This window comes from Acomys russatus, chromosome 28 (assembly GCF_903995435.1).
Source record: "Acomys russatus chromosome 28, mAcoRus1.1, whole genome shotgun sequence".
Lineage (NCBI taxonomy): Eukaryota > Metazoa > Chordata > Mammalia > Rodentia > Muridae > Acomys > Acomys russatus.
The window spans coordinates 29,608,124-29,635,946 of NC_067164.1; the positions used below are offsets into that span (position 1 = coordinate 29,608,124).

At 43.2% G+C, this 27,823-nt stretch overlaps 1 protein-coding gene across 2 annotated transcripts in view; it reads right to left on the minus strand.

Moving 5' to 3' along the window:
• Msrb3 (methionine sulfoxide reductase B3) overlaps positions 1 to 27,823 on the minus strand; it is a 120,177-nt gene that overhangs the window by 3,294 nt on the left and 89,060 nt on the right. For both annotated transcript variants that reach the window (XM_051170904.1, XM_051170902.1), the window contains one exon: positions 4,823 to 4,920. In XM_051170904.1, the coding sequence (XP_051026861.1) occupies positions 4,823 to 4,920 (98 nt within the window). The remainder of the gene's footprint in view (positions 1 to 4,822; positions 4,921 to 27,823) is intronic.

A 27,823-nucleotide genomic window follows, 5' to 3' on the forward strand; every position in this document is an offset into this window, starting at 1 on the left:
ATGTTCAGAGAGGGAGTCTACAGAGAACCCCCGAGAAAAGAGAGGAGACCAAGAATCAAATTTAACTCGAGCCCTTAAAATCTGCCTGCAGTGCTCAACCATGGGCCTAAAGAACATAGGCAATGTGTCCCCCACAGCTGCATAGCTCTGCACTGATGTATTTCCCACTGTCCCAAAGACTTTTTTCCTCACCGCTGATAGGATGCTTGGGTTTTTTTTTTTTTTTTTTTTTTTTTTACTGTCAGCTTCTCTTAAGTGTTTGATCTGCAGCATGAAGCACTTTGAAAGCTGGGCCTTTCCACTTGGGCACATGGGCGAGAAGGGAAAGAAAAAGAGCTTTCAGAAGAAAAGCAATTCTCTTTACCGTTCGTCCCGTTTCCTCCTACGGCTCCTGAGGACACCTGTGTGCAAGCAGGGGCCCTGTTTCTCTGCACTTGCAATATTAATCTTTTGTGTCAAGGGAAATGATTGTGAACTCGCCAGGTTGGTGTTACGATTTTACAGAAAGATCAAGAAGAAGAGAGATGGGCCCCCAGTCTGAAGGCCCCGTCGTGACACATGGGCATCTTCAATCACCGACAATATAGGGTAATATAGTCTGTGGAAGATTACTAAGGCCTGGAGGTTCACTAAGAATTGCTCAGCTTCTTCGGATTTGTGGACACTTGCCTTTCTTATGATTCGGCTAATGAGATAAATTAATGATGATCCAAACCAAGTGTAGAGAACTCTGGGATAGGCTCTCAGCACTGACAGAGAGCGTAACTTGAGTAACCTTGGACTCGATAGCTGCCTTCAAGATCATTAAAGACTTGTGAGTGACTTGCCAGTCTCCCACCAGCTCTAGATGTCAGATTCTGACCTGAAGAAGGAAGAACCCCCAATATTTCCAGGAGAGACTGACTTTGCTGGACCATCACTAACCATTCCAAGATTACCTCTTAAGGCCCTGACAGAGTGTTGCTTACCAGCTCGGGGACTGGGGAGACTGGGCCAGACAAGGACTCCAAAGCCTCTGAACCTGGAAGAGAGGCACAGTGTCTCCCTCAGAGTAAGGACAGTGCCTTTCTAAGTGAGAGCCTAACAGTCTAGTGATGAGACAGGAGGAGGTGGAAATGAAGCCTGGGAGAAATAGGTCCCTGCCACTCTCCATGACAACAGAGAGAGAGAGAGAGAGAGAGAGAGAGAGAGAGAGAGAGAGAGAGAGAGAGAGAGAGAGAGAGAGAGAGAGAGAGAGAGAGAGGCCTTTGCCACAGGGCCAAGCACAGGACATCTTTTGTGAAAATTACCCTCATTTTGCCATAGTCTCTTTGGCACCTTCATAAAAGCCTTTTTAGCACTCCTGCTGTTTACCTCTGCTTGGCACAGGGAGAGGATTACTCCAACCATAAATTACCAGAATAAGACAAAAACAGATCAGAAATCAGGGACTTGAGAAAGATTAATATCTCTTGTCTTAGTTTTCCCATGCCTTTAAAAAAATATTTAGAGCCAGGCATGGTGGTGCAGGCCTGTAATCCCAGCACTCAGGGAGGCAGAGGCCAGCCTGTGAGTTCAAGGCAAGTCCAGGACAGCCAACACCACACAGAGATACCCTGTTTCAAAAGACAGAAGGAGGAGGAGGAGGAAGAGGAAGAAGAAGAAGAAGAAGAAGAAGAAGAAGAAGAAGAAGAAGAAGAAGAAGAAGAAGAAGGGAAAGAAAGAAAGAAACATTTAAAGAATTTAGAATTAAAAATGGGTTAGTTATGAACAAAAAGAAAATTGGCAAATAATAAACTTTAAAACAGTTGAGAAAAAGAGGGAACCTCTGAAGCTGATGAGATGGTTCACTGGGTAAAGCAATTTGCCACCAAGCCACAGGAGGACATGGGTTCCATCCTTGGAATGCACACAATGGAAAAAGAGAAATGGCCTCGGCAAGTTGTTCTCTGACCTCCACACATAGGCTGTGGTGCGTTTATTTGAGCGCAAGCGCACGCACACACACACACACACACACACACACACACACACACACACGTGGGGGGGGAGTGCGCTATTAGCCTTAAGAGATGTTTACTGGTTTCCAGTACCTACACCACAAATTACAGAGTAGCATCCTGCCTATAGCATTATCTTCTGTCAAAAATTTTGGATTCTTGAGTAGACAACCTCAGTTAATTTCTGTGACAGTTATAACATTATTTATCAATTATAATTAAATTTAATCAAAAACTAAATCACATTTAAGCAAGTGCTAGGGAATCATAGAGTTTCTGAGCATCTCTTCCAATTTAGCTGTTTGCAGCATCCCTACCACCAACCACCTCCCACACACTCTCCTGTCCAGTAGAGGGTTCTGCAGTCAGATTACCTAAACGCAAGTCCCAGCTCTGCCATCAGAGCTACAGGACTTTATCCAAACTCAAAGACCTTCTCTGGGACTCAGTTTCCCCAACTGTAAAATGAGGAGCATACAGTATCATGAGCATTAAACAGGGGCGCGCTGGGCAGAAAATGCTGCTGGGCAGGCAGTACCCAGCACAATGGGGAGTGAACGAAGTGGTGGGGTGTTCCACCATCATGACCAGACTCATTTCTCAGAGGCGAGGAAAACAGCAACATGAGCTCAATCAACGAGAAATTACTCTTCTTGAGGGAGACGGAGATTTCCATGTGTGAAACGGTTTACTTAATAGCCCTACTTTTTAACTGAAAACAGAAATTCTCAGAATGTATCGCCTACGTTATGGAATTGTCAAAGAACAAACTTAGCAATTAGAAAACAATTCATCAGACAGTCAGGTTCAAAGCAATACTCTGCCCTCTTGCCAATAAAAATGCCACCCACTCTCTAAGAGCCTTGCCCCTGCTGAAGATGAGAGCATGGATAAGGGGCAGGCCGAGTCCTAAGGGAAGCCTGCATGGCAGTCACTCTGCCCCTGCAGCTGCCCGACTGCAACTCCCTTACTGCACCTCCCTTACTCAAATCTGTGCAAAAACACTTTCCACTAAAGAATTCTTGGGCACCAGTAAATTCCAGTACCACAGAGCTCAGAGTCCATCTTTCACTTGTTTGGGGCAGATATGATCTGAACTACTTACTGTAGCATATGCCATGGTTCTTTCTCTGTGCAGGTGTTCCCCCCCCCACACACACACACCCCTCCTCTCAAAGATGTATTCATTACTTATACAGTATTCTGCCTATATATACACCTGCATGCCAGAAGAGGGCACCAGATCTCATTTAGATAGTTTTGAGCCACCATGTGGTTGATGGGAATTGAACTCAGGACCTCTGGAAGAACAACCGGTGCTCTTAACGTCTGAACCATCTCTGCAGCCCCTCAACTATGTCTCTTGATTAGCCACAAAATACCAGTGCTTAAGTCAACACATTAACTATTTTCACTTCCCTCTCAAAAAGGGGTACTAAGCGGGCAATGAGGATCATTGGAAGCAGCTCTTGGTCGCCAATGCATACTGTAACCAAATTAATGCTGCCTCTGAGTTACAGAGTGCATCCTGCTCCCAATGATCCTCACTCCTGCCTCAACACCCCCTTCCTAGTTCCTCGGTTTTTAATTAAACAAAAAGGGAGGAATGTTAGTTCACAGGCGATTCCACTAGCCTGTCTTTCAGGGGCCTAGCAACCTCTGATGTCATCATCTGCCACCACTGCCAGGTGTGTGCTGGATATAAAGGACCCACTTGCTTTCTCTGTCTCTGTCTCTCTTGCTCCTTCCCTCCCTCCATTACTTCCTCTCTCCGTGTCCTTCCTTCTCTGCCCTCATGACTCTGTCCCAGTCTGCCTGCCTGCCTATCCAAATGTCCAGTCATCCTCTATCCCTTCTCCAGGCTCTAATTCCTCCCCCATTCCCATCACCCCAAAAAAAACTTCCTTCCTTTATAGCATATCTGTTTCGTAGCAGCGGTTCAAAAATAGGGTTCCTGTGTGTGCCTTAGATCAAGGGGAAGCACCAGGAGAGCCTATGGAGTCTTGGCACCAGTGTTATAATCCATAAATAAAGATGCTATGCAGCAGATCTGGTATGAAAGGAGATTTATTGTGGGAAAGGGAGAAGACAGGAGGACGCCCATTTCAGAGAGAGAGAGACAGAGACAGAGAAACCTTGAGAGACCAGGAAAGAGAGAAAAAGGCTGGTGGATCTTTTTTTTTTTTTTTTCCCTTATCCAGCACACACCTGGTTCACATCTGGCAGCAGGGGCAGGTGATGGCGTCAGAGGTTGAAGGCCCCTAGGGGCGGGCTAATGGGCTGCCTGTATGCTAACATAACTAACCAGAGCTTCCTTGGAAACAAGGACAAACATATACACCAGGAGAAGTACTGCTGTTCTAGCGTGTACTTCTCTTTGACTGGCTGCTACCACTGAACTTAGCCATCTGACAGCTTCTCTCCAGCCTCTACCCAGGAAGAGCCATTTCTGAGGTCTTCACAGACTGTGTGTGGACCACAGCTGGTAAAGACATTATGAATAAAGACTGGACAGCAAAACTGCAGAGGAGAAATTATCAATACATCAGGTCATGCAAGGCCATATAATAAAATCTTCATTCCACACCACCCCCCCAAATCCCTCGTTCACCATGAGAATAAGTCAAATAAGCCAATAACTGTTAAATATTGTTGAAGCCAATGACTGGCGTTGTGTTAGTGTTGCTAAAAATCTGAAGATGAAGGTATCACTCAGACATTAAAAAGAATCTACCCACTCTTGTCTGGCCCCTGGCCTTAGTTACCACAACTATAGGAGCCTTCAGAGTGCTCGCAGCACAGAGGGAGCCACCCACTGGGGGTGCATTGTGGGGTCCACTGACCTGAGAACAGCTTGTCTCCACCCTGTGCATCCCGTAGGAGAAATCGTCCGTGAACTCGATGGCCTCCGAACTGATCACATCGTGAAAGGAAGGCCAACCTGGGGAGAACACAGACCAGAGGAGAGGACACAAGACCTCGGGTTAGAGTGCAATTCTCAAGAACGGTGAAGCAAATGAAACAAAGGCTTAGCTTATGATTAACGCGGGACTTCTTCACGCTGAGGGAAGATGTCAAGAGCTGAGAGAGTACATTTGCAGGAGTACAATTATATGGAAGTCTGACTCCTTCCTCACATTCAGACGACGGCGGAGCTGAGCTATCATGTTTCTTGAGAGTCTTGGATCATCAGATAATTTCAGAGAGCATCCCAAAATTGAGAAAGTTCTCTTTCACCTCCGCTACCCCCCGCACCTGTGTGTGTGTGTGTGTGTGTGTGTGTGTGTGTGTGTCTGTGTGTCTCTCTCTGTCTCCTCTCTCTCTCTCCCTCTCTCTCTCTCTCTCTCTCTCTCTGTCTCTCTGTCTCTCTCTCATCTACAGAGTCACTAGGCATGGCTTAGAAGCACTATTATTAATCTTCCATTGTGGCATTTTTCAAAACAACTGATTGGTTTGGATGTTAACTTTTCAACTATCTCATACTTCCTTAGAAAATCATGGCTTTCAATTCTTAGTTTGATATGGTTAAAATGACTTCTTTCCTAGTCTAAAGCGTATCTGCCCTACCACATGTGTCTTATGGGTGAAAGTCTTGCTCACTTCCTAGGAGAAGTTTAGAGAGTGGCATGCCCAGGCATTTATAGACAGCATTATTTCTCAAATAGCATGTTTCCCCTTCAGTTTCCATGAATTCTAGTCATTTTTCAAAATCACATTCTGAGAAACTCTTGGTGAGTAGAGCACACTTTTAATACACAGTTTGGTTTGTTTGTTTTTATAACATTTCTTCCAAAGATGTGTGGAGATCCAGAAGTCTGGGCCCTCAGATGATGAAAGAGGTGGGGGGTCTGTGGAATTCCTGGAGTAACTGTTTTCTCTTTCAGAGACCACTTATTCCCATAGGAAGGGAAAGGCCCTCAAAAACAGCATGTTTTACATTAATACACACACAGAAAGAAAACAGTAAGCAAACTCCAACAATAAGGATTTCCAGTTTCAAACAAACTAGCTCCTGCCAATTTTTCCTAAGAAACTCGCCTGAACTCCTCCTGTCCCCGGTCCACATGACTGCGGGTGGCATAGTCACCCTAACCCTAACCTTGACTTGGGCCTGCCACTAACCACCAGGAAAGCCTTAACAGCTCACGGTGTCCTTGTTCAAGACCCATCGCTCACTGTGCTCAACACTCTAGAGAAACCCAGGGCACGTCACAGCCTGAACGGGTCTGGTTTACAACGAGTGTTTCACACATCTGGGTGTTCTCTGTTAAATCACACAAGTGCCAATTGTGGGTGAGGACAAGCTTCATGGTGACACCAAGGACGTTGATAAATCATGTCATTTGTCTAGAAAAAGAAAGAAAATGCTGTGTATTGTCCCTTTTAACCCTTCCATGGCACAACATATTTGAAAGTAGTTTAAGGCAATTGATATCAGGGTGTGTGTGTGTGTGTGTGTGTGTGTGTGTGTGTGTGTGTGTGTGTGAAAATATGTGTGTCTGTCTGTCTGTCTGGAATCTTTGGGACTTGATTCAGTAGTATAAATATAAAAGATATGACTCCACATTTTCCTGTTTCTAAAATTCAAGCTAAGAGAGGGAGGACAAATGGGTGTGTCCCCTGTTCCATGCTACACTGCTATTTCTACAGCTTCATTTTTCCTGTTTATCTGCATTTGGATTTCACTGGCTTTCCTCTACACCTTCTACCTGGTAAGGGCCTAAAGGCAGTCTGAACTCACTGCCTCACAAAGCATTACACACACACACACACACACACACACACATTCTCTCTCTCTCTCTCACACACACACTCACACATACAAATACACATTCTCACACACACACTTACACACACGTTCTCACATACTCACACACATTCTCACACACTCACACACACATTCTCACACACTCAACACACACATTCTCACACACTCACACACATTCTCACACACACATTCTCACACACTCACTCACACATACAAACACACATTCTCACACACTCACACATGTTCTCACACACTCAACACACACACTCAAACACACCTTCTCACACACACACTTACACACACGTTCTCACACACTCACACGCATTCTCACACACACACTTACACACACATTCTCACACACTCACACACACATTCTCACACACTCAACACACACACTCAAACACACGTTCTCACACACACTCACACACATTCTCACACACACTTACACACACATTCTCACACACACATTCTCACACACACTTACACACACATTCTCACACACTCAAACACATGTTCTCACACACACTTACACACACACACACAGGCACGCACACTCCTAACACGGGGAAGTAGGTAACCTAGCCCATTCACTGTGGCTAAAGCCAAGCGCTTTCTGCAGCAGCAGGGAATTGTCTATGAACATGGAGTAGCAGAAACATGCAGGACACTCAGGCCACTCACTCTGCAGGACTCTGGGGGACAGCAGAGGACACACGAGCAGGAGCCAGGAAATCCAAATCTAGAATCTGATAATCTGACATCAGCCTCAGGCTCGTCTCATACCCTGCTAATTCCTCTTTAAACCACTGAGGGCTCTTTTATTAGAATAAACTACTAGGAAAGAGATTGACTTGGGTTGTCTTGTTTTGTTCGCAAAATTTCTTTAATCACCTACGTGGACTGCGGCAGGGACTTTACCTCTGAAAGCCAATAATGAATGAATAATAAATACTAATTGTTTTCTAGTAACCAAACCATTCACTAAAGGAAATGGAAAAATCCAAAAGGCATGATGTGAATGGCTCTAGTTGGAGGCTGTACAGATTTTCATTCATTTCATTCATCTACTGAAACCGCCACTAAGACAGAACAACTCGGCTCACTCTTAGGCAGCAGCGATGAGTAAAGCTGACTGCATCTGAGAACCTCAGTTCCAATGATCTGGTCGCCCATGAAGATGTGCATTTTGTCAACCTGAACTAAACATTCACAAACATTTCCAAAAGGCCATATTCAAGAACAGAACGTGGAAGGGGGCTTAGGTGAGATGGTATGAAGGTTCTCGAAGAAATGATGTTTGAAAAGTTTATCTGTTGTTTACTGTGCTATTTACATTGGAGGAGACGCTAAAGAGCCCAGAAGGACATCGCAAAACTCCTCTAATTTACAGTGTCCTTGTGCACTGTGGAAGAAAGGCAGCTGTAAAATATCCAATGTCCAGTACGTCCTTCAAACCTTAGTCAGTGGAAAGCGACAGGGGAAACAGTCCCCGTGTTGGACCAGATCACGTTTCTAAAGAGGACGATTGCCATCCCAACGAGTGAGGTTAACAAAGGAGGCCACCACTGACTTTGTTGTGTCTCTCAGAGAAGTGAACCGCAAGAGAAAGCGAATCCACCAGGAAGGTAAGTCCTTAGGACAATCAAGCTAGGAAGGACCATCACCCAGGAATAAATTGTCTTATGACAGGAAACCCACGGTGATGACAGCACTTTGAAAGCGGAATTCCCTCATCATGTGAAAGTATTTAAAGGAGGAAACTCTTCAGTGCTGTAAAAATCCTCAAAGGAAACCCTGCCCCCACGGCTAATAACGAGGAAAGTGCTTCAAAGGGTGATAGACAAAGACTGAAGCAATCTGCGTCTTGTTGAGAAAATTATCTTGAGCAAAGGGGTGGGGGAGGGAAGTATGTTTATGTCAGTTTTGACATTAAAGAAAGATCATCTACCCTCCTCTCTCTAGGTTTTTCCTTTTGGTCTTCTCATCCAACAAAACATCATTTGTTTTGGATGCGGTCCATGCACTTTTTAAAAGAAAAGTCATGTGAAAACCTGTATAAACAGTGGGCTCCCTCCACCCTTAGTATGCCCCTTTGTTTCTACTTGAGGAGGGCTGGATTTGGTCCTATTATCATTTCATTTCAAAGAACATAAACTGTACATTTTTTTTTTTTTTTTTAGATCTCAGCCTCCTAGTATCAAGATTGTCTTATTTTTAATAACTATTTTCTCCCTTGAAGGAATCCTCCTCTCAAGATAGCAAATAAAGTCAGCGACTACAAGGAACACAGGCAACTTGGGGTACAGCAGTTCTGCCTTGATTTCATTTGGCAATCAGGCCGCATTGTGCACAGTTGTAAGGAGCAGGCTCAGGGCGTGCCCACTGACATCTCTGACCAAAACGAACGATCCAAATTATTATCAATAAGCTTTCCCTTACTGCTTGTCATCTACATTACAATGGACTGTCTTTAATCTGCAATACAACTAATTATCCCACAATGCATCTTGATATAGCTGTTCTGAGTCTACTCCACCTACAACCAAACAGTGGTCTTGGTGCTCCCTCAAGTAGCGTGGGCAACGTTTAGATTTTTTTTTGGGGGGGGGGGGGATTCAGTTTCTTCCTAGGAAAATCCTTTTCAGGTTCCCAAGTCATAGCTCCTCCTCTCTCCTTTCAAGACCAAACAAAAAGCAAAAGCCCAACTGTTCAAATTAGCAATGGGTTATAAATAAACCGAAAGCTGTACCGTGTCCCCAGAGTGTGACCCTCATTCTCTGTGCTTCACAGGGATGAGCATCCATCCACACAGCACCCTCCTCCTCCCTGGGTTATTGTCTTATACTCTCAGGTCAGAATTCAAAATCTCAGCAAGGCGATGACACGATCGGTCAGTAGATAACAGTACAAAGTTGAACGAGAGTTTACTGAATCGAAAGGTTAATTGCAAAACTGTCACTTGAATGTGGACTAAGTTTAAACACACTAAATTCTCGTTGGGCTTGGGTGATGCTTGGTACCAACAACTTACATTTGAGCACAATTTTGGATGAAGGTCCAGGCATCACAGCTCTCTAACTCTGAGTATTTCAAATTTTGTAAGTTTGGGGTTTTCTGTAGCCTGAGCCTCCTTCAATTCCCTGGCCAAAATTTACCTTCTTAGCTAGACCAAGACAAATAACGCTCTCAGGAAGGCCTCCTGCTGACAAGAATCAGTTGAGGCTTAGATCACTAGTCCTTGCCAAAGTATTCACCAGAATTGACATTTCCAGTGTAGCTTTTATCTCGCTTTTTTAAAGGGGCGGCTCTCAGCTCTCCTTCAAAGACTCCATTTGGTTACAATCTAGTCTTTCAAATGTTTCAGTAATCTACCAAATAGATGCATGGACCAGAAAAATCACACAATGCAGATGACTCATCATGAAATTTTTTCCCTTTAAATCCCCCCACCTACCTATAGGTAGCCATAATTAATAATTTTCCTGTTTAATTCCTTTTTAAAAGTGTTTTTTTCCAATATCACTTGATTGGCTCACTTTGAATCTGCACTGTTCAATACAGCAGCTACTAGGCACATCCAGATAGCCACCCGCCAAGCCCTCACTGTTCACACAAAATACAGGTGGCGCCTGTTCTATGAGCAGCACAGGCACACGGCACCTCCTCCTGTGATCTCCATAATGCAGAAGACTTGTACCACTAGATAACGCTAGTTTAGATGCTTTAAAATGATTCCCATTATGAGAGATGGAAGTGTAGAATCCATATCTTCGCTAACCCTGTGCATTTCCAGGTTTTTATATTTACATTATTTTTCCTTAAAAAAAAAAAAAAACTCAGGCTGGAGAGATGGCTCAGAGGCTAAGAGCACTGTCTGTTCTCCAAAAGGTCCTGAGTTCAATTCCCAGCAACCACATGGTAGCTCACAACCATCTAAAAAGAGATCTGGTGCCCTCTTCTGGCCAGCAGGGGTATCTGCCTCTGGAACCAGAATATAGGGCCAATGACATCAGGGAACTTGTTTTGTGTACCACTTAATTTCCGACCACCCAGCACAGTGCCTACAAACACATATGGTACCCCAGAAGACAGTGTGCTGAATGGATGAAGGGATGGCTGGCTGGTTTGTAAATTAGGATGGCACTGTTTGGTTTCCCACTCTGTGAGAGGCTCTGCACCCTGCACCAGCTCCTCCACGCAGCCCAACAACCAAGTGCAATCAAACTTTCTGTGCCTTTTCTTCATACAGGCGTTAAAAGTTGAAAATGAATGACCAGTCCCTGTTTGCTCTGTATTCTCTTGCTCACTACCAAGCTAAGGTTACACTCTCTTCTCCTGGGTTGAACTGGCAAAATCCCAGGATGGCCAAAGTAAATATTTCCCTCCCCCCCCCCCCATTTTGTTACTGTTAAGAGGCATGCTTTTTCCCTCTGGGAGGGTGGATCATAATTTTATAGTACAGTGATAGAAAAGTTTTCTACCATTCAACATTATTTTTTAGTTAAAGTATTTCAATTATAAAAATATAATAGATACCCAATGTATACATCTGATCTAATATATTATCTACTCAGATTTGACAGATAGCTCAGTTTACAGTTTTTGCTTCAGATGTCTTTGTTAACAAACCAATGTTATAATTCCAGGCAGGCCTGACTCCATTTTTCTACACCTATGCTTCTTGCTGGTTTGAGGACAACTGCTCCATGGACCACTCCCGTGCTCCCTTGGATTCCATGCGAGTCTATATCCACCGACAACATGTACTGCTTTAACTACTTAACATTCACAGAAGTGGCATCACATTGTGGCTACCTTTTGGTGACTTGTTTTTCTTGGTATTCTTCACCCTTGGCTGTTCTCCCTTAACAGTATCATCTACGCTTATAAATGTGCTATCACCCAAATACCTCCAAGAATATGAGTGAGAGAGCTGTCTCATTTCAAATTTTCTGCATTTTTCCAAATTATTTTTTTCTGGGCTGACTGTGAACCTTGTTTTAGTCATTGGAGCTCTTGGTTCTCTCCTCTCACATCCTTGGTGATCCTTGACTGCGTTTCTATTCAAGAATGGGGGCTGGGTGAGTTGTCCCACCTCCTGGTTCCAGGCATAAAGCAGGCTTGTTCTTTCAGTGGGCCTCATCTCTGAATAGAAAGCCTGCTGACAGACAAGGGTTTGTGCTGACGTTTCTTAAATACCTAAAAGAGAAACAGTTGCCACTGCAGGACCAGAACCTCCATAGCAGGCCCAATTCACTGACAGCCTGCTCAATAATCTCTTAAGAGAACAGTACTCCAGGATTGTTCTTCATGTAGATAATTGATGATCTGTCATTTCAACTATGGAAGTGAGGCAGACGTCTGACTGGTCTACCTGTTCTATAGGCTTCCATCCTCCCCCATCCCATCATTTTGCTCTTGCCAGTCCTGAGCGCTGAGCTTCTTTGTAATTCTGCTGGGCACCAACTTCTGTGCTGACTTAGGGCTATGCAGCTTTTTAGAATCAGGAATATCCATTAGTATACATTTCCATCACATTTTTTTTCCTCAGAGAGATTATTTGGACTTCCCCGTGTGCCCAACACACACACACCGTTCCAGGTCTTCGCAATGGGCATCGCCCTTCTCACTTCTTTTCTGACCCTAATTTTAGGAGGTGTTTTTGGGAGGGATAAAAATGTTCGTCTTATTCTATCTATCATGTACAAGCTATTTTATTTTAGAAAAATAAAATTGCAGATTTTAGCCATAATCTAGTATCTTATATTAAGCAGCTGCAGATTTAAGCCTTCAATTTTTTTCTACCAACAGGAATGACATTTATCGTATTGATAAAAAGCAAAACAAAACAAAACAAAAACTAAAGTCAGCTGGGCATGATGGTACACACCTTTAATCCCCGCAAAGGCAGGTGAATCTTTCTGGGTTCAAGGCCAGCCTGGTCTACAAAAGGGACTCTAGAATAGCAAGGCTACCCAGAGAAAACTCTTGTCTCTAAAAGAAACACACACACACACACACACACACACACACACACACACACACACACACAAAAACAACAACAACAACAACAACAAAAGCCAAACCAAACCAACAACCACAAATAAAATCCCCCCAGAGCTTGTAGCTGGTTGAAAGAGCATTTGCCTAGAGTGTGTGAGGAGGCCCAGGGCTGGGTGAGAGCCTCAGCGGTGTAAAACAAACAGAACGGAACAAACACAGCAAAGTCGGTATTGCGTTAAGCAGCTTTAAAGGGCTTATGCTCAACTCTGCTGCTGAGAATGGAACAGGAGCTGAGTGGGTAAGCGGTTTGAAGGTGTCTGTGCTTCCAGCTCTCGTAGAGTCAGCAGACAGGATAGTCTCATTGGCCAGTTCTGTGAAAGGTGCTTCTTACACAACTTCGCAAGTTTACGTTTTTAACCTTGTTTGAGAATATGTTACGTTCTTTCTTGCCATTGCAATGTAAGAACAAGAACCCCATACGTTCAGACCACAATGTTTCATTTCTTCAAACAAGAATGGTCTCAATTGTATATATGTATAATAACATAAATGTATATGTAAAAAAAATTTTTTAATTAAAGAAAAAAGAAAAAATGGTCTCAAGAGACAGAAGACTGGGGCAAGACAAGGCAGTAACAGTAATCATAAGAAAAGCAAAGCTGTGGCTTTGGGCACACCTTCCTCTGTAGTGCGTCTAGTTACTTGGTACCCGAAAAATAAAAAGAGTATGTGTCTTTGTTTATGTACAAATCTGTGCCAGAAGAGGGCATCAGATCACCTGGAGCTGGAGCTACAGACAGTTGTGAGCTGCCAATGCGGGCGCTGAGAACTGACCCCAGGTCCCCCGCAAGGGTTGCAAATGCTCTTTTCAACCCCGGCCTGACTGCTTTTTAAACTCTGTGTTCTCGGGGCTGGAGGATATAAGAATGTGGGCTCTGCTTTATAGGCTTTACAGACTACTAACATGATCATATTTGTCTTTTAAAAAGATGGTTCTAAAAACAGGCTGCAAGGTCAAAAAAAAAAAAAAAAAAAAAAAAAAAAAAGGTAAGAGGGACTGTGAAATGAAGAATATTAGAAGGAAACAGAATCCGTGATACTTCACATCAGTGGTTCTGAGCCTTCCTAACTCTGCGACCCTTTAATATATTTCCTCACGTTGTGGTGACCACCCTCCCCCAGCCACAAAATTATTTCCATTGCTGTGTCATGGCTATAATTTTGTTACTGTTATGAATTTTAATGTAAATATTTTTGGAGATAGAGGTTTGTCAAAGGAGATTGCAAAGGCATTGGGGAGCAGGGGAGAGATTAGGGAGAAATTAAGAAAACACAATTCGTTGATTTTGGTGTCTATGATACATTTGGGATGATGAAGGAAAACAGCAGGGCTACCGTCCGCAGGACTGGCTGCAGCACAGTAGGCACACACTTTCAGTGTGAAGCACAAAGTCGGTTTCTTACTGAACTACCTAGAAGGCAGAGTGACGTGTGGGCTTGGAAGCAGACACTAAGCCGGAGATACAGATCTGAAAAGCATTGGATCATAACTGCAAAGCTGTGGGTAAAGACACACACAAAAACAGGTGGAAACAAGGGGCCAGCAAGCCAGAAAGGTGTTTAAGTTTGGCATAAGAATGAGTTAGTGAAAGAAAAGAGTGTTTCAAGAATTAGGAAGAGAAGAGGAATTAGGCCAGAGCCTAAGGAGGAAACGGCTGTGGTTAGAGGGCTAGGCAGCGACATCATCATGTGACGGCTACGCAGCGACACCATCACGTGACTACATGAGATCTGAAAGGCCCCTGATGGGAGTTGAGTGACTGGAGAGAGCGTAAACAAGAACCATAAAACGGGCAATGACCACACAGAGAAGACGTGTGAAGTCTGCCTTCTCTGGGTTCTGGTGGCCCCGCCCTTTCATCCCAGGTCTCCCCATTTTCTAAAGCACATTAAAGTCGCAATATTACTTTCCTGAAGTTTCTAAATAAAAACGAATGAGACATGTGGAAATATTAAAAATGCTTAAAAAAAAAAAACATTATTCAATGCTCCTAAAGATACTAAGCAAAAAGGATGTTTCAAAAGGCTTGAGGAGAAGTTTGATTTTGTATTTTATCTTGTTTTCTGTTGTTTATAATATGCTGTGATCTACCAAGCTAAGAGTGATGGTAGAATGCCTTAAGGGACCACTGGAATGTGCTTTGCTTTGGATACAGAAGAAATGAGTCCAGAGAATTAATCCCAAGTCAAGCTTCTACACTGCGCATGCCCATGGACCCGGAACTTTTCCTTCAAATGTCTCATGGTTGGCAGTTATTTATGTGATTAATTTTAAGTTAACGATGCTTTAAGCACCAGGAGACCAGGACTGTTTTGTTTACTAACATATTTTAAAATACCTAACCCATAGAGATGTGTCTTGAATGAATCAAATAATAGAAACTATATTTTAACAGCAAGATCAAACCCAATGAAAGGCAACAGACCCCTACTTAGCATGGTAAAAATTACAGAGAAATAAAATATTATGGCATTTCCCAGGCTTCATGGGAAGTGGAAGGAGTCATTATTTGATGGTTTTGCAGTTTCCACTTCTTGAGGTGAAAAGGTATGGAGTTTTGGTTGCACAACAGCATTAATTTATTTCATGCTCGGAATGCTACACACCAAAAAAATGTTAATATGGTAAGTTCTATTATATCTTACCATAAAGAAAAATATGTGTGTGTGAGGACTCATGCTTGCGTGTGTGTGTGTGTGTCTGTGTATGTGTGTGTGTCTGTGTATGTGTGTGTGTGTTTCTGTGTGTGTGTCTATGTGTGTCTGTGTGTCTGTATGTATGTGTCTGTGTATGTGTGTGTGTCTGTGTGTGTGTCTGTGTATGTGTGTGTGTCTGTGTGTGTCTCTGTGTTTGTGTGTGTGTGTCTGTGTATTTGTGTGTGTCTGTGTGTGTGTCTGTGTGTCTGTGTCTGTGTATGTGTGTATGTGTCTGTGTGTGTGTGTGTGGTCAACTTTCAGTATCATTCTTTAATTACCATCTGTCTTATTTTGTGAGACAGGGACTGGCCTCAGGTTCATCAAGTGTTAACCTATGCTAGCCAGCAGCCCTAAGAGATCTGCCTGTTTCCGCCTCCTCAGTGCCATGCTTAGGTGCCAGGTGTGAGCACCATGCTCGGCCTTGTGAGCATGTGCCGCCTGAATCCACGAGGGAGGACCCTCATTAGGAAGTGGGCCACTGCTGGATTTCCTAGTCTCCCAGCTGGAGGAAATGCATCTTATTCTTTTAAGCAAGAAAGGGAAGAAGGGAAGAAAAGGAGAGGAGAAGGGAACGGAGAGGAAGATAAAGAAGTGAGGAAGAGGAAGAAAGAGAAAAGGAACATTTGGATGTGTCTGTCACTGAACCAACTCAAGAAATAAGAAAAACAGGCAAATAAAATTCTATTTTCTTTAGACAACTTTAAAAACAATACCAATTAAACATGAATTGTTTTTCAATGCATTTTTCAGTGCATTTTTCAAACATGTTCATTAGTAATGTTAGATATAAAATAATGTAGCCTTACCGATCCATGATTGGTCCAGCCACTTGAGTCTGTTTAAGGACACTGTGACCACAGACTGTCAAGAAGGCTGAGGTGTCCTTTGGGCCGTATAAACATCTGGTATCTATTCTCTGTGGAGATTAATAACGGGGCTAAACTGCACCAGGTTTCACACTCACTCCTCTGAGCCCTGCACAGCATTTTAAAATGATACCAAACACGCACGCACACACAGTCTCTAATTGGTGCAGATTTTATCCACAGTTCTCTTACAATCGCAAGCTGTCTCTAACTCCTAAGGAAGAACTGACAGGGGCCAGCTTCCCTACTTCCCTTAGTGGAGGCAGCTATTAGTAATATTTTTCCAAGTCCAATAAAATTACTGAACTCAAACAAACCATTTCAACAAAAGGGCTAGAGAGGGTGACTTTATCTCCCCTGGCCCGAGCCCTGCCTCTTGCTGTTTTAAATCACAGTCAGTGTTTCTAAAGACGCAGGTCACATCAGCTGAAGACACCCTGCATCAAAGGGTCCAAGCAACATCATATGACACGGCCCGCCTTCAGCCATAACTTCTAAGTGCCATTAAAAAAATGTTTCTCCGACTGGGTTTAAATTTAGTGTTGACCCAGTAACCTTGATCCCCAAAACATTCAACTTTAGATGATTATTTTATTTTGCTTCCAAAAGCTCTTCAGTCCAGTGAGGCATCCATTAGGAAGCTCCGTAAGGGGGGAGGGGAGGGTTGCAGTTTGTTTAGAATTTATTAGCTGCACCAGACAGGAAGATGGTGATTTGGGCTGCTTGCTGAGTGAAGGTTATTTACGGTGCCCAACTGACCTTAGAAATACCAGGAGAGATAAAACAGAGAAATTCAAAGAAACACAGATTCTATTCCTAGCTGTATGCACTTTACCCTGAAAGGAAATAACACTCCCCTCAGTCACAGCCCCGACTCAGTACCACTCACCAGAGAGCATTGCCTGGCAGTGGCAAACTAGAAATTAAAATTCCTCAGCTTGGTGCCCATCAAAATTTCACAGCAATTCCTTGAACCCGGCAAAAATATTAAAACTGCATTTTTTCCCTCCTAACGGCAGTCGAATACCAAAATTCTTTTACTCATCTCAAATTTCTCCTGTTTTGCTTTAACTGGTCTCTCTAAACATATAGCTGATTTTTGCTCTTTATTCTATAATTGAAGCTTAAATACTACAACTTAAATTATCTTGTTTTCATAAATATTGCATGGTCCTTTATAGTCAGCACTGACTTTTCATGTGTCAAGGCATACTTCACCTACTACTTATTAAATGTCTGATAACTCATCTTGAAAAAAAAAAACTGAAAGAGAACAGACTGCTCAGAAAAGCTATTAAAAACAAATTTTTAAAATAAACTAACCCTCTAAAGCGTTATTTGCATGACAAAAGATATTTTGCCTTTGTAGCAGACATGTGGCAAAATTGGAGCGATTTATTAAAACACTAAGCATTCCCTAATATATAAAAAATTAATAATTTACATTAAAAAGACATACCACAGGCTAGGAAGGTGGCTCGTTTGTGAAAGGTCCTGCTACAGGAGCAGGAAATCCTGAAGCTGCAATCCCAGCACCCAGGGAAAGAGCCTGCTGCGTGGCAGTGCATGCCTGCAATCCCAGCGCCAGGGAGGTAAAGAGCCTGCAGCATGGCAGTGCATGCCTGCATTCCGAGTGCCAGGGAGGTAAAGAGCCTGCTGCGTGGCAGTGCATGCCTGCAATCCCAGCGCCAGGGAGGAAGAATGGACGATCCAGGAATACTAGCCACCTCATCTGGTTGAACTACTGAGCTACGTGTTCAGTTAGAGACCAAGTCCCAGAGAAAGAAGGTAGAGAGTGACTGAGGAAGGTACCCAGCACCCGCCTCATGCCACTCCCTGCATGTTTACACAAGCACTCACGGGCACACATACACACAAACATACAGAGAGGGGGAAGGGGAGAGCAAGGGGATGGGTGGGGGGGTGGAGGGGGAAACCGATGTCACACTCTCATGAAGATTTTAAAGTCTTCCAGGAAACTCTTTGCTAACACCCATTACTGTGCTGTGTGTGTGTGTGTGTGTGTGTGTGTGTGTGTGTGCGTGCGCGCGCGTGTGCGCACATGTGTGTGTTTCCTAACAGTTCCCCCTCTCCGCTATCTCACAGTCTCTTCGTCTCCCATTTGCAGCTCCTCGGTTTGAATCTAGGCTCCATCAGGGGAGATACAGTTGCTTTCCTGCCAAAAATACCCCAAGCTGCCTTACTGTTCAATGATTCTTGATGGGATGAATGGATGTCCTAAGCACAAGCCCGTTACTCTGGAAAGGCAGAACTTCAGGATAAAACTTGCTTTAGATGTAAAATACACACTGTATCTGTACTGTAGTGGAATTAATTTTAGAACCTCCACTGTGCACTAATATTCCTTACACACTCTGGCACCTGAAGTCAGTTTCCTTTCTCTTAGTTCCAAACTCTTAATAACATTCTGTCAGTGTTAGGATTATAACTAGAGTGAGACAGCAACGGATCTGATATGGAGAGATTTAGTATCGAAGTGTAGGGAGAGTTGTTAGGGCCTGAGTGGGCCATGAGGAGACAGAGTGACACTGGGAGAGGGGAGAGAGAGAGGAGGGGGCGGAGTGAGAGAGAAGGGGGCGGGGTAAGAGAGAGATGGGATGGTAGGTTGGCCCTTTTGTAGTCTGGCACACACCTGGTAGCATCATAAGTTGCTAAGCAACCTAGAGGCAGCGGCCTATGTGCTAACAATTGGGACTCAGTGATGAAGACCCATGTAGCACCTGCCATGTGTACGTTTGGGGACCTCATGAAGACTACATCGAGATCCAGGAGTACAAACAGCCCTGGCAGTCTGAAAGTTTCGAGGATTCGGACCACTGACAACTATCGAAAGCTTTAAAACCACACATGAAGGGCTAAACTCCACATGGGCAGGCTTATCTAAAGTGTTAGTAATACAAACACTGTTAAGTAGCACTGGACCTCCAAGACCCAAAAGAATAAAATTTCATGACTATCTATCCATCCCACACCCAACAAGCCGACATATAATTTAATCAGCTGTGCAGTAATGCTCACGCTTACCTTGTACACCAGGTCCAAAACAGGGCCACACCGCATTAGCGAGCACTAGGGGAAAAAGAACTATCTTCCTTGTGGTTTCTTTGGCAGAGAGGGTCTCACTATGTAGCCCTCACTGGTCTGGAACTTGTTACTTGGGCCAGACCGGCCTCTCCCTCAGACACCCACTTCCGCATCCCAAGCGCTGAGAACAGAGGCGCGTGTTGCTACTCCTAGCTGAGCATTGGTAGAAGTGAAGCCACACTGACCAGAAGAAAACGTTATCAACAGCAGCAGCAGCAAATGTTGAGATGAGGACCAAAGGCACGGAAGGGTGAGTGCAACTGAATCATGTGGTGTACAAGTCTGGACACGGCATGAAGAAACCCATTTTCCTGTACTACGCTACTAATACATGCATTTTTTTAAAAAACAAAAATATCCAAATTAAATTATAGCATACATTTTAAATATATAGCATATACAATAAAACGTCCTGGAGCTTTAACCACTGTTAATTTTGCTTTTGAAAAGAACTGCTACCGAGGCCTGGCAGCATAGACCTATAACCCTAAGGCTTGGTAGACTAAGGCAGGAGAGCCCAGAGTTCGAGGCCAGCCTGGGGTACATAGCAAGACCTGTCTTAAACAAACAAATAAACCCCTTTAAAACTGCTTAGGAATGATGATAAAAATTTACAAAATAATAATGCCAGGGGACAATATTTTTAAATACAATCTTTAAAATATTTGTGTGTGTGTGCACACGCATGCACGCACGCACGCACATGCATGTGCATGCCATAGCATGTGTGTAGAGGTCAGAAGACAGCTTGTAGGAATCAATTCTTTCTACTACGTGGGTCCCAAGAATCAAACTCCTGTCACAAGGCTTGGTAGCAAGTCCCCTGGCCCCCTGAGCCATCTTACCCGCCGTTAGGTACACTGTTAGGCTACAACAATGCAAAAGATAAAAATAACAAAGAAATGGAATAGAGACGCAGAAAGAGTCACATGTGTATATGGAGTATTTTTAAAGACATCAGAATCAGATCACATATTAACCATACATATTAATAATGGTGACCATCTTAATATCACAGATTTTGGGGGTGGGGTGGGGGAAGCTCCTTCTCAAGCATTTATACTCCCGTGTCACTAAATGACAGTATGTTGTCCTATGGGACACTATCTCGGTAACATTTTATAGGAACATGGAAAGTCTCTGGTTTTCTTCTAGTTTGTTAGCAAATTTTTCTCAACACTTTGGACATCATTCTCAAATAGAAAACGGCACCACAGATACTGGGGATTGAAGAAGAAGAAGAAGAAGAAGAAGAAGAAGAAGAAGAAGAAGAAGAAGAAGAAGAAGAAGAAGAAGAAGAAGAAGAAGAAGAAGAAGAAGAAGAAGAAGCAGCTATAAAGCCTTAGTCATATACTACAAGGTGAACAAAATCGTGGTCTTAGACACTATATAAAAATAAATTTTAATTACATTTCCCATACTGGAAAACTTCCTTAGAAAAAGTTTTACCGAGGTCTGGTACTATATATGTGTAAGACTTGAAAGACAATCTACTCTGATTTAAGGGTAAGCCAAGAGTCAGGAGAATAGCTCCTTCTTCTTAAACAATTTTTTTTATTTGTTTTTATTTGCAATGTTCCTTCCACGTAACTTTATACCTGCCAATTAATCTCAACTTTTCACTCCTAGAGCTGCCCTTGGCTTCCAGCCTCTGAGACAGTGAAACACCGCTACTTTTTAAATGCCTCTTTACTATGCTCCTGTGACTTTTAAAAAAGTCACACATACATTTATTAGCCATATATATATATATACATATATATACATATATATATATATAATGCATAAATGTGAATACAGCAGATATACCCTATGTACAATCTTTTTCCTGTCTTTTTCTTGCCTATTTTCTCCTCCCATAGGAAGCCTATGTTAACAACCTAATAAGGGTTCTATTGCATATTTTCCGCTGTTCTAATAGGCACATAAAATCATAAACATCTCACACACATAAACATGAATACTCGGTCAACACCTTAACATTCCACCATTGCAAACATCGCTCAAGCCAGAGCAATGACTTTGTTTCTAATCCCCTCCCCCTGGCCCTGGCCCCCCCGCGCCCTGGCCCCCCTGCCCCCCCCCCCCCCCCCCGCATCCCAATGTAACATAATGCAATAGTTGGGTAACTATTTGGGATGAGGGAAGGGAGTCGTGGCATGGGAGGAGGCTAAGAGAGAGCTGTGAGGAGGTGAATACAATATATATGTGTGTTAACATCTTACAGGGGAGCTGAAATATGTCAGAGGTGATGAGTGCTGGCTGCTCACTCCAATAACCCGAGTTTGGCTCCCAGCACCCACATAGGCACCTCACGGCTGCCTCTAACTCCAGTTCTAAAGGATGCAGCACACTCTTTGAGCCTCTGTGGGTACCCACACGCCTGTGCACCTGTACACACACAGTGAGAAACGCATACGCACACAAAGTAAAAATTTAAATGTTACACCGAAACCCATTATTTTACATAATTAATAAATACTAACAAAAAGGGAAAATGAATAAAAGCATGGCAGCATCCCACTCTACAATCATGGACCAAGGCTGTGCATGTGGCGGGCGTCTTTCCTTATGGAAAGTACTTAGAAAACCTCTCTATACTTTCAGCAGGGATAGGGTCACAGTGCCTTTGCTCTCCTTTTCTTCCTCTGCTCTGCTGGCACTCACACTCCAGACCCTTCTGCTAGGTGTTCTTGATGACAGAAGCTTTGCTATACTTCAGTCTGTGACATTACAAGCCACTCACCACTTATACACATTCCTCCTACAACATTGCTGTTTCTTCCTGCTTACACGGGAGAACACTTTGTAGGCCCCACATTTATTTCTTTCTCTGACAACAGCGAGAAAAGGTGCACTTAGACCAGCTACCGACATCATCCTAGCCTGTGTGCCTCCGACAACAGTGATTCTCAACCTGTGGCCACGACCCCTTTGGGGCTAGAACGATCAGAGGCATTGCCTAAGACCATGGGAAAACACAGATAGTTACACCCATCACAGTAGCAATATCATAGTTATGAAGGAGCAAAGAAAATAAGTGTATGGCTGAGGGTCACCACAGCACGAGGAACTGTTTTAAAGGGTCGCCACATCAGGAAGACTGAGAACCACTGGTCGGTATTCTGTGGTTACAGGAGCGAACATGGATGCACTGGTCTTTGGAAGGGTGGAGACGTGATAAAACTTAACCTTCTTATTGGCGGCTTGGTGGTGAGGCACATGGAGAAAACTGTGTAGAGCTGGGGCTCCCACGTGTGCCCACAGGGACCTTTATCTGCATGTGCTCTTTCCTATGTGGGGTAGCCTAGTTTTACAATGAAGCTTAATTGTTAAGATGTTTTTAGGTCTGGATAGGTGTTCTAAGTTGATAAAGACAATATGTGATGGAAATTGCTTTACATTCAGAAATGTAGACGCACCAAGATAAGAAAGATGTCTTCTTCAAGGCTGTCAAATACAAATAGCCAAAGCACTAAGAATGTAACATTTATATAATTCCTGATTATATCATGGTTCTTCTTGGTACAGGTAATCTATTGCATATATGTATAATAATATAAACATATATGTAAAAAAATTAAAAAAAAGAAAAACAATTTTAAGTAATCTAGTTTATAGTTTTTGGCCAGGTTTTTTCCCATATGATAAGACCCTCTGTGGCGTCCATGTGGTTGCTAGCTACTATCTATCTGCTCAACAGGGAAGACTCCAAACTCCAACGCCTGTTGTGTGTAAAGGTAACTTGGGCCTCACTGCTCACTCAGATCAGTGTGTAGCTTCATAGTGGCAAAAGGATCCAGGAATGCTCCTGTGGACCAGGCCCTAGCCCCAGCCCACCACTCTCCAACCTTAGAAATACCGTGTGGGCTCCTACCTTACAATCAGCCATTGTTATTAAAAAAAAAAAAAAATGACAGCCCCTCCCTCGGTATCTTCTACTAATTGCATTCTACCTTAACCTTGCCTTGTTGACATTCTCAAGGTTAAAACAAAAAAACAACTCCTAGCCCGGCAGTGGTGGCGCACGCCTTTAATCCCAGTATTTGGGAGGCAGAGGCAGACAGATCGCTGTGAGTTCAAGGCCAGACTGGTCTACAAAGTGAGTCAAGGACAGCAAAGGCTACACAAAGGAACCCTGTCTCATAAAAAAAAAAAAAAAAAAAAAAAAAAAAAAAAATTGAGATTTGGAAGAGTAAGGAAAGAACCAATGTGTCTCCACACTGCTATCACATCCCAAACCCTAACTTCAGGTGGTGATAGGTGGGTGTTTTGTTTTGTTTTGCTTTGTTTTGTTTTGTTTTGTTTTCAGACAGGGTTTCTCTGTGTAGCTTTAGCTGTCCTGGAACTCTCTCTGTGTAGACCAGGTTGGCCGGGAACTCACAGAGATCCTCCTGCCTGTGTTTCCTGAGTGCTGGTATATGCCACCGCCGCCACCACCCAGCTTAGTTTTGATACTTTTAACAATTTTTAGATAGAGCTTAGAAAAATCTAAAAAATATGAAATAGATATAGTATTATGGTAATATAGAACATAAAATGTACACATTCAATGGCATTTAGTATATCCTCATCACCATGCCATCATTTTCACCTTCTGTCTCCAGAACATTTCCATTTCATCAGAATGAAAGTCAATACTTACTAAATAACTCCAATTCCCCACGGCTTGAGTCCCTGCAAACTACTTTTCTACTTTATATACCTATTTTGTTTATCAGTTTAATGTGTCCACTCATCCGCCTCTCTATCCATCAATGAACATTTGAGTTGTGTCCATCCTTGGATATTGTGACTAACACTGCTATGAATATAGGTGTACAAACAAGCCCTGTTCAGACCCCCGACTTCAACTCTTTGAGTAGATTTCTACAAAGAAGGTTGCTTGAGCATAAGATTATGTGAACAGCTAGCCCAAAGGTGCAGTTCACGGCCAGTGTTCAGCATAAAGAAAATGCCATAGTGAAATCCTTAGCCCAGAAAAAAAAAAGTCAAAATTCAAATTTTAAAGTATAGATTCTGACAGTACCATTGTCAAGTTGAAAATTATCTAGTCAAAGTATTGCAAAGCTGGGGGCAGGCGTTATAGGATCCTGATTCCTCCATAGTCTAACATGTATTTTCTGCTTATTTTTTCTTCTATCTGTTCTAATGAGTTAAAATAATCTATTATTCTCACATCCACACAAACCAGTTTGACTCACATGTATACACTTAGGGAATTAACATTCACTTGGAGAAAGACATTTTCCACCGTATAAACATACAATGTCGACCAAATATACATCCAAGCAGTGTTAGGAGCAGGCTCACGGGAAGAGGAGAGTGGACGCAGTGCCTTCCAGTTGTATGTGCTAACACAAGTCAATATTAAAGCTTTTGTTCCCTTCTTCATCTGTGTGCACATCTAGCCTTTGTGGTTCTGAGGTGACTATGTTGACTGCCCTTCTCAATAGCAGCTCTCCTCTGCTCTCCTCAGCGCTCCGGTTTTCAGTGGCCTTCCTAGAAGTCAGGTCTTAGTGTGGTTAGAGGCATTCTGCTCCAGTGACGCGCGCCAGTTCTAGCCCGCTATTTAACTCCCTCTGTGTGGGAAGCTTTTTTTCCCTCCCCTATCCTGACCTCTTGTAATCTATTCATGACGCTGGAAACTGGTTCTTTGTCCCAAGGGACTAAGATTTCAGCTTGTTACAAACAGCGTATGGATGTGCAGCACGCAATGCCAGCACGTACTACCTTCCAAGGGCCATACTTTCTGTATATATATGTAAATAGCAGGCTAATCCGCTAATTTCTACTACTCCAGAAATAGTGCATTAACTGGACAACTAAGAAGAGAACTTGGTGCATATATGGATATCTAGTGATATTTATCAGTTGCTAAACGGTCCAGTATATTTGCAACTCTGTCTTCATCTCTTCTGCACCAAATGAGTTTTGGAAACTTGACGACAGTTGAGCAAGCTGGAGAATCGAGTCTCTCAAATCAAACAGCCCCAGCCAGCACAGACAGGCCAACGGAGGACCGGCGTTCTGCCGCAAGCTTAAATGTTTAAGAGAATTTCTGAATAAAATGATGAAGGCTAAGGCAATGGAACGGATTAGATTTTCAATCTTCTCACAGCACAGGAGCTGATCTGTGACCCAGCTCCCCAGGTATTATCTGCTGGCCACAAGCATCGAGTGGTTTTAGGAAGTAACTGCTTCAAGGAGTCTCGCAGAGACTACAAAGACACTGAATTCCTGTCAGACACAGGAAATTCCTTAGGGAATAAAGGAATTTTATGACTCATAAGATGAAAATCTCCTGAACACTCACAAAAGTAATCTAATGAGGCACTGTCACCAGCAAAGAGTTTGATAAATGCATGTGTTTGCAGGAGAGTTTTAGGCAAAACAGGAAATTTAAAAAAACTTGGACGTGTATTCATTCACAATTTTTTCCTTTCAGAATAAAACTACCTTCAGAAACACACTTTCACACATGGCATGGCATTCCATACAATGCCACTTCTGAAACTTCTAGAACCCTAATTAAAATGGCATTTTCATTAAAAATGTGGACAGGTAGCGAGTCATCCTAAGACTAGTCCCAGGACTCAGTTTTAAGGAATTTTGAAGACTTAGTCTTCAAATTATATATAATTAAAAAAAAAAAAAAGTAAGTGCTGAAGGTAAAGACTATGCTTACTAGGAAGGAAGGAGGTCAGGTTTTGCCTAGGGAATGGTGAGGCATAAAAGCACGCAACACCAAGAAGGCCTCCTTGACCTAAAACTATTCCCAGTTTTTTTCAAACTTAATTCTAATCAAAATTTTGCCTGTTCTATATTAAATTTTCTCCTCCTAACAGGTTGTAAAAATAGAGCGAGCAATGAAAGCCCTCTGTTTAATCTTTCCCAGGGACAAATATGGTGTAATGTATAATATGTAACCATGAATTGGATGGCAAATTACTTTTATTTAATTTAGTCTGGTGCTGAGCTTCACCTCTGAAATACCAGTCTGCACCCTTCTATTTTGGTTTGAGTCTATAGTCCACTTAAAACAGTAAATGTTTACATGGCCAGGACAAGAGAATGTATGATATATCTTAGCTGTCAAAAGTGTTGTGAACAGCAGCAGATGGAAGAAGAAATGCCTGGCACACGTCAGTGTTATCCTGAAGCCTTTGGTTTCCACAAGCCAGCAGTGACGTCCTTTAATGTCCACATTAAAAGAAAGACAGAGGAAAAGAAATTAATTTATCGCTGTTTCTGAAAGACACACACACACACAGTCTAATTTCTCTCCCGTGTGGTCTCTACATTCAACGCAAACCTCGAGTTGGTGTAGGGGTTGAACTGGTTCACTGGTGAGGAAGCTTGTCTTTCTGTTTTGTTGTTGGTTTTTGTAGGTTATCGGGGGGGGGGGGGGCGGGGCATCCGGACACAAAAGCCTGGGGGGCGTGAGCTCTGCTCCTCACTCCCGCTGCTGTCTGCGCTGACTCAGCACATCATCCTAAAGCCATGACATGGCTGTGCTGAAAGTCTAGCCCTCGACAGACTACACTCTGAAAATCAGTGGCTTCTTGTCCGGCCTCCAGACACAGTGACCTTCCACTAGTAAAGCTGAAGAGATGGCTGTCTTGTGTTTCTGTTGCAGTGACGTCAGCCCCTACAGGAATATTCTGGGGTAAATATTGGATGGTAAGGACAATACATGCACAATTAGACTTCATGCTTAACGCATTCAAGAAGCACATGGAGGTCAGTCCACCTCCATATCACCAGCCCCTCCTGCCCACCTCTCCAAGCACAGCTCAAAGCACGCTCCCATCACTCTTTAATCACAGCGGCCATCTCTCTGTCTTCAGCGGGTCAAGGGTTTGCTTTCTGTGCTGCTTAGAATGTCCAAGCTTGGGGTACAGTTTAATTCTCATCCTCAGAACTTAGTCACACTCACTCACTCGGTGAAGCGTCTCTGAAATTCCTGCCCACGCTGTGCTACCCTTCCTTCGGTCCTTTCTTCCCAGACACTCACCTTCACTGCTTTCAGGGCAGATTAGAATGTAAACTGCCCTGCCTATGTACCACAGTACCTCCTGGTCCCAAAGAAGTAAGTATTTACTATGTAGATAGCCTTAAAACTCTACCAGAAGCTGAGGCCAAAACAATGTGAAAGCCTACAGTCTCATTGCCCCCAAACCACCAAACAAAAGAAAATAAATCTAATGTAGACATTTGCCCCTCAGCTGTCCTTCCTAAGGAACAATCCCAGATGCAGCTCTCACTAAGCCTCCTTGTACTATCTCATCCTATACTATAAACTTACGCTGTACGTGTAAGTATACTAGAAGGTATTTATACTA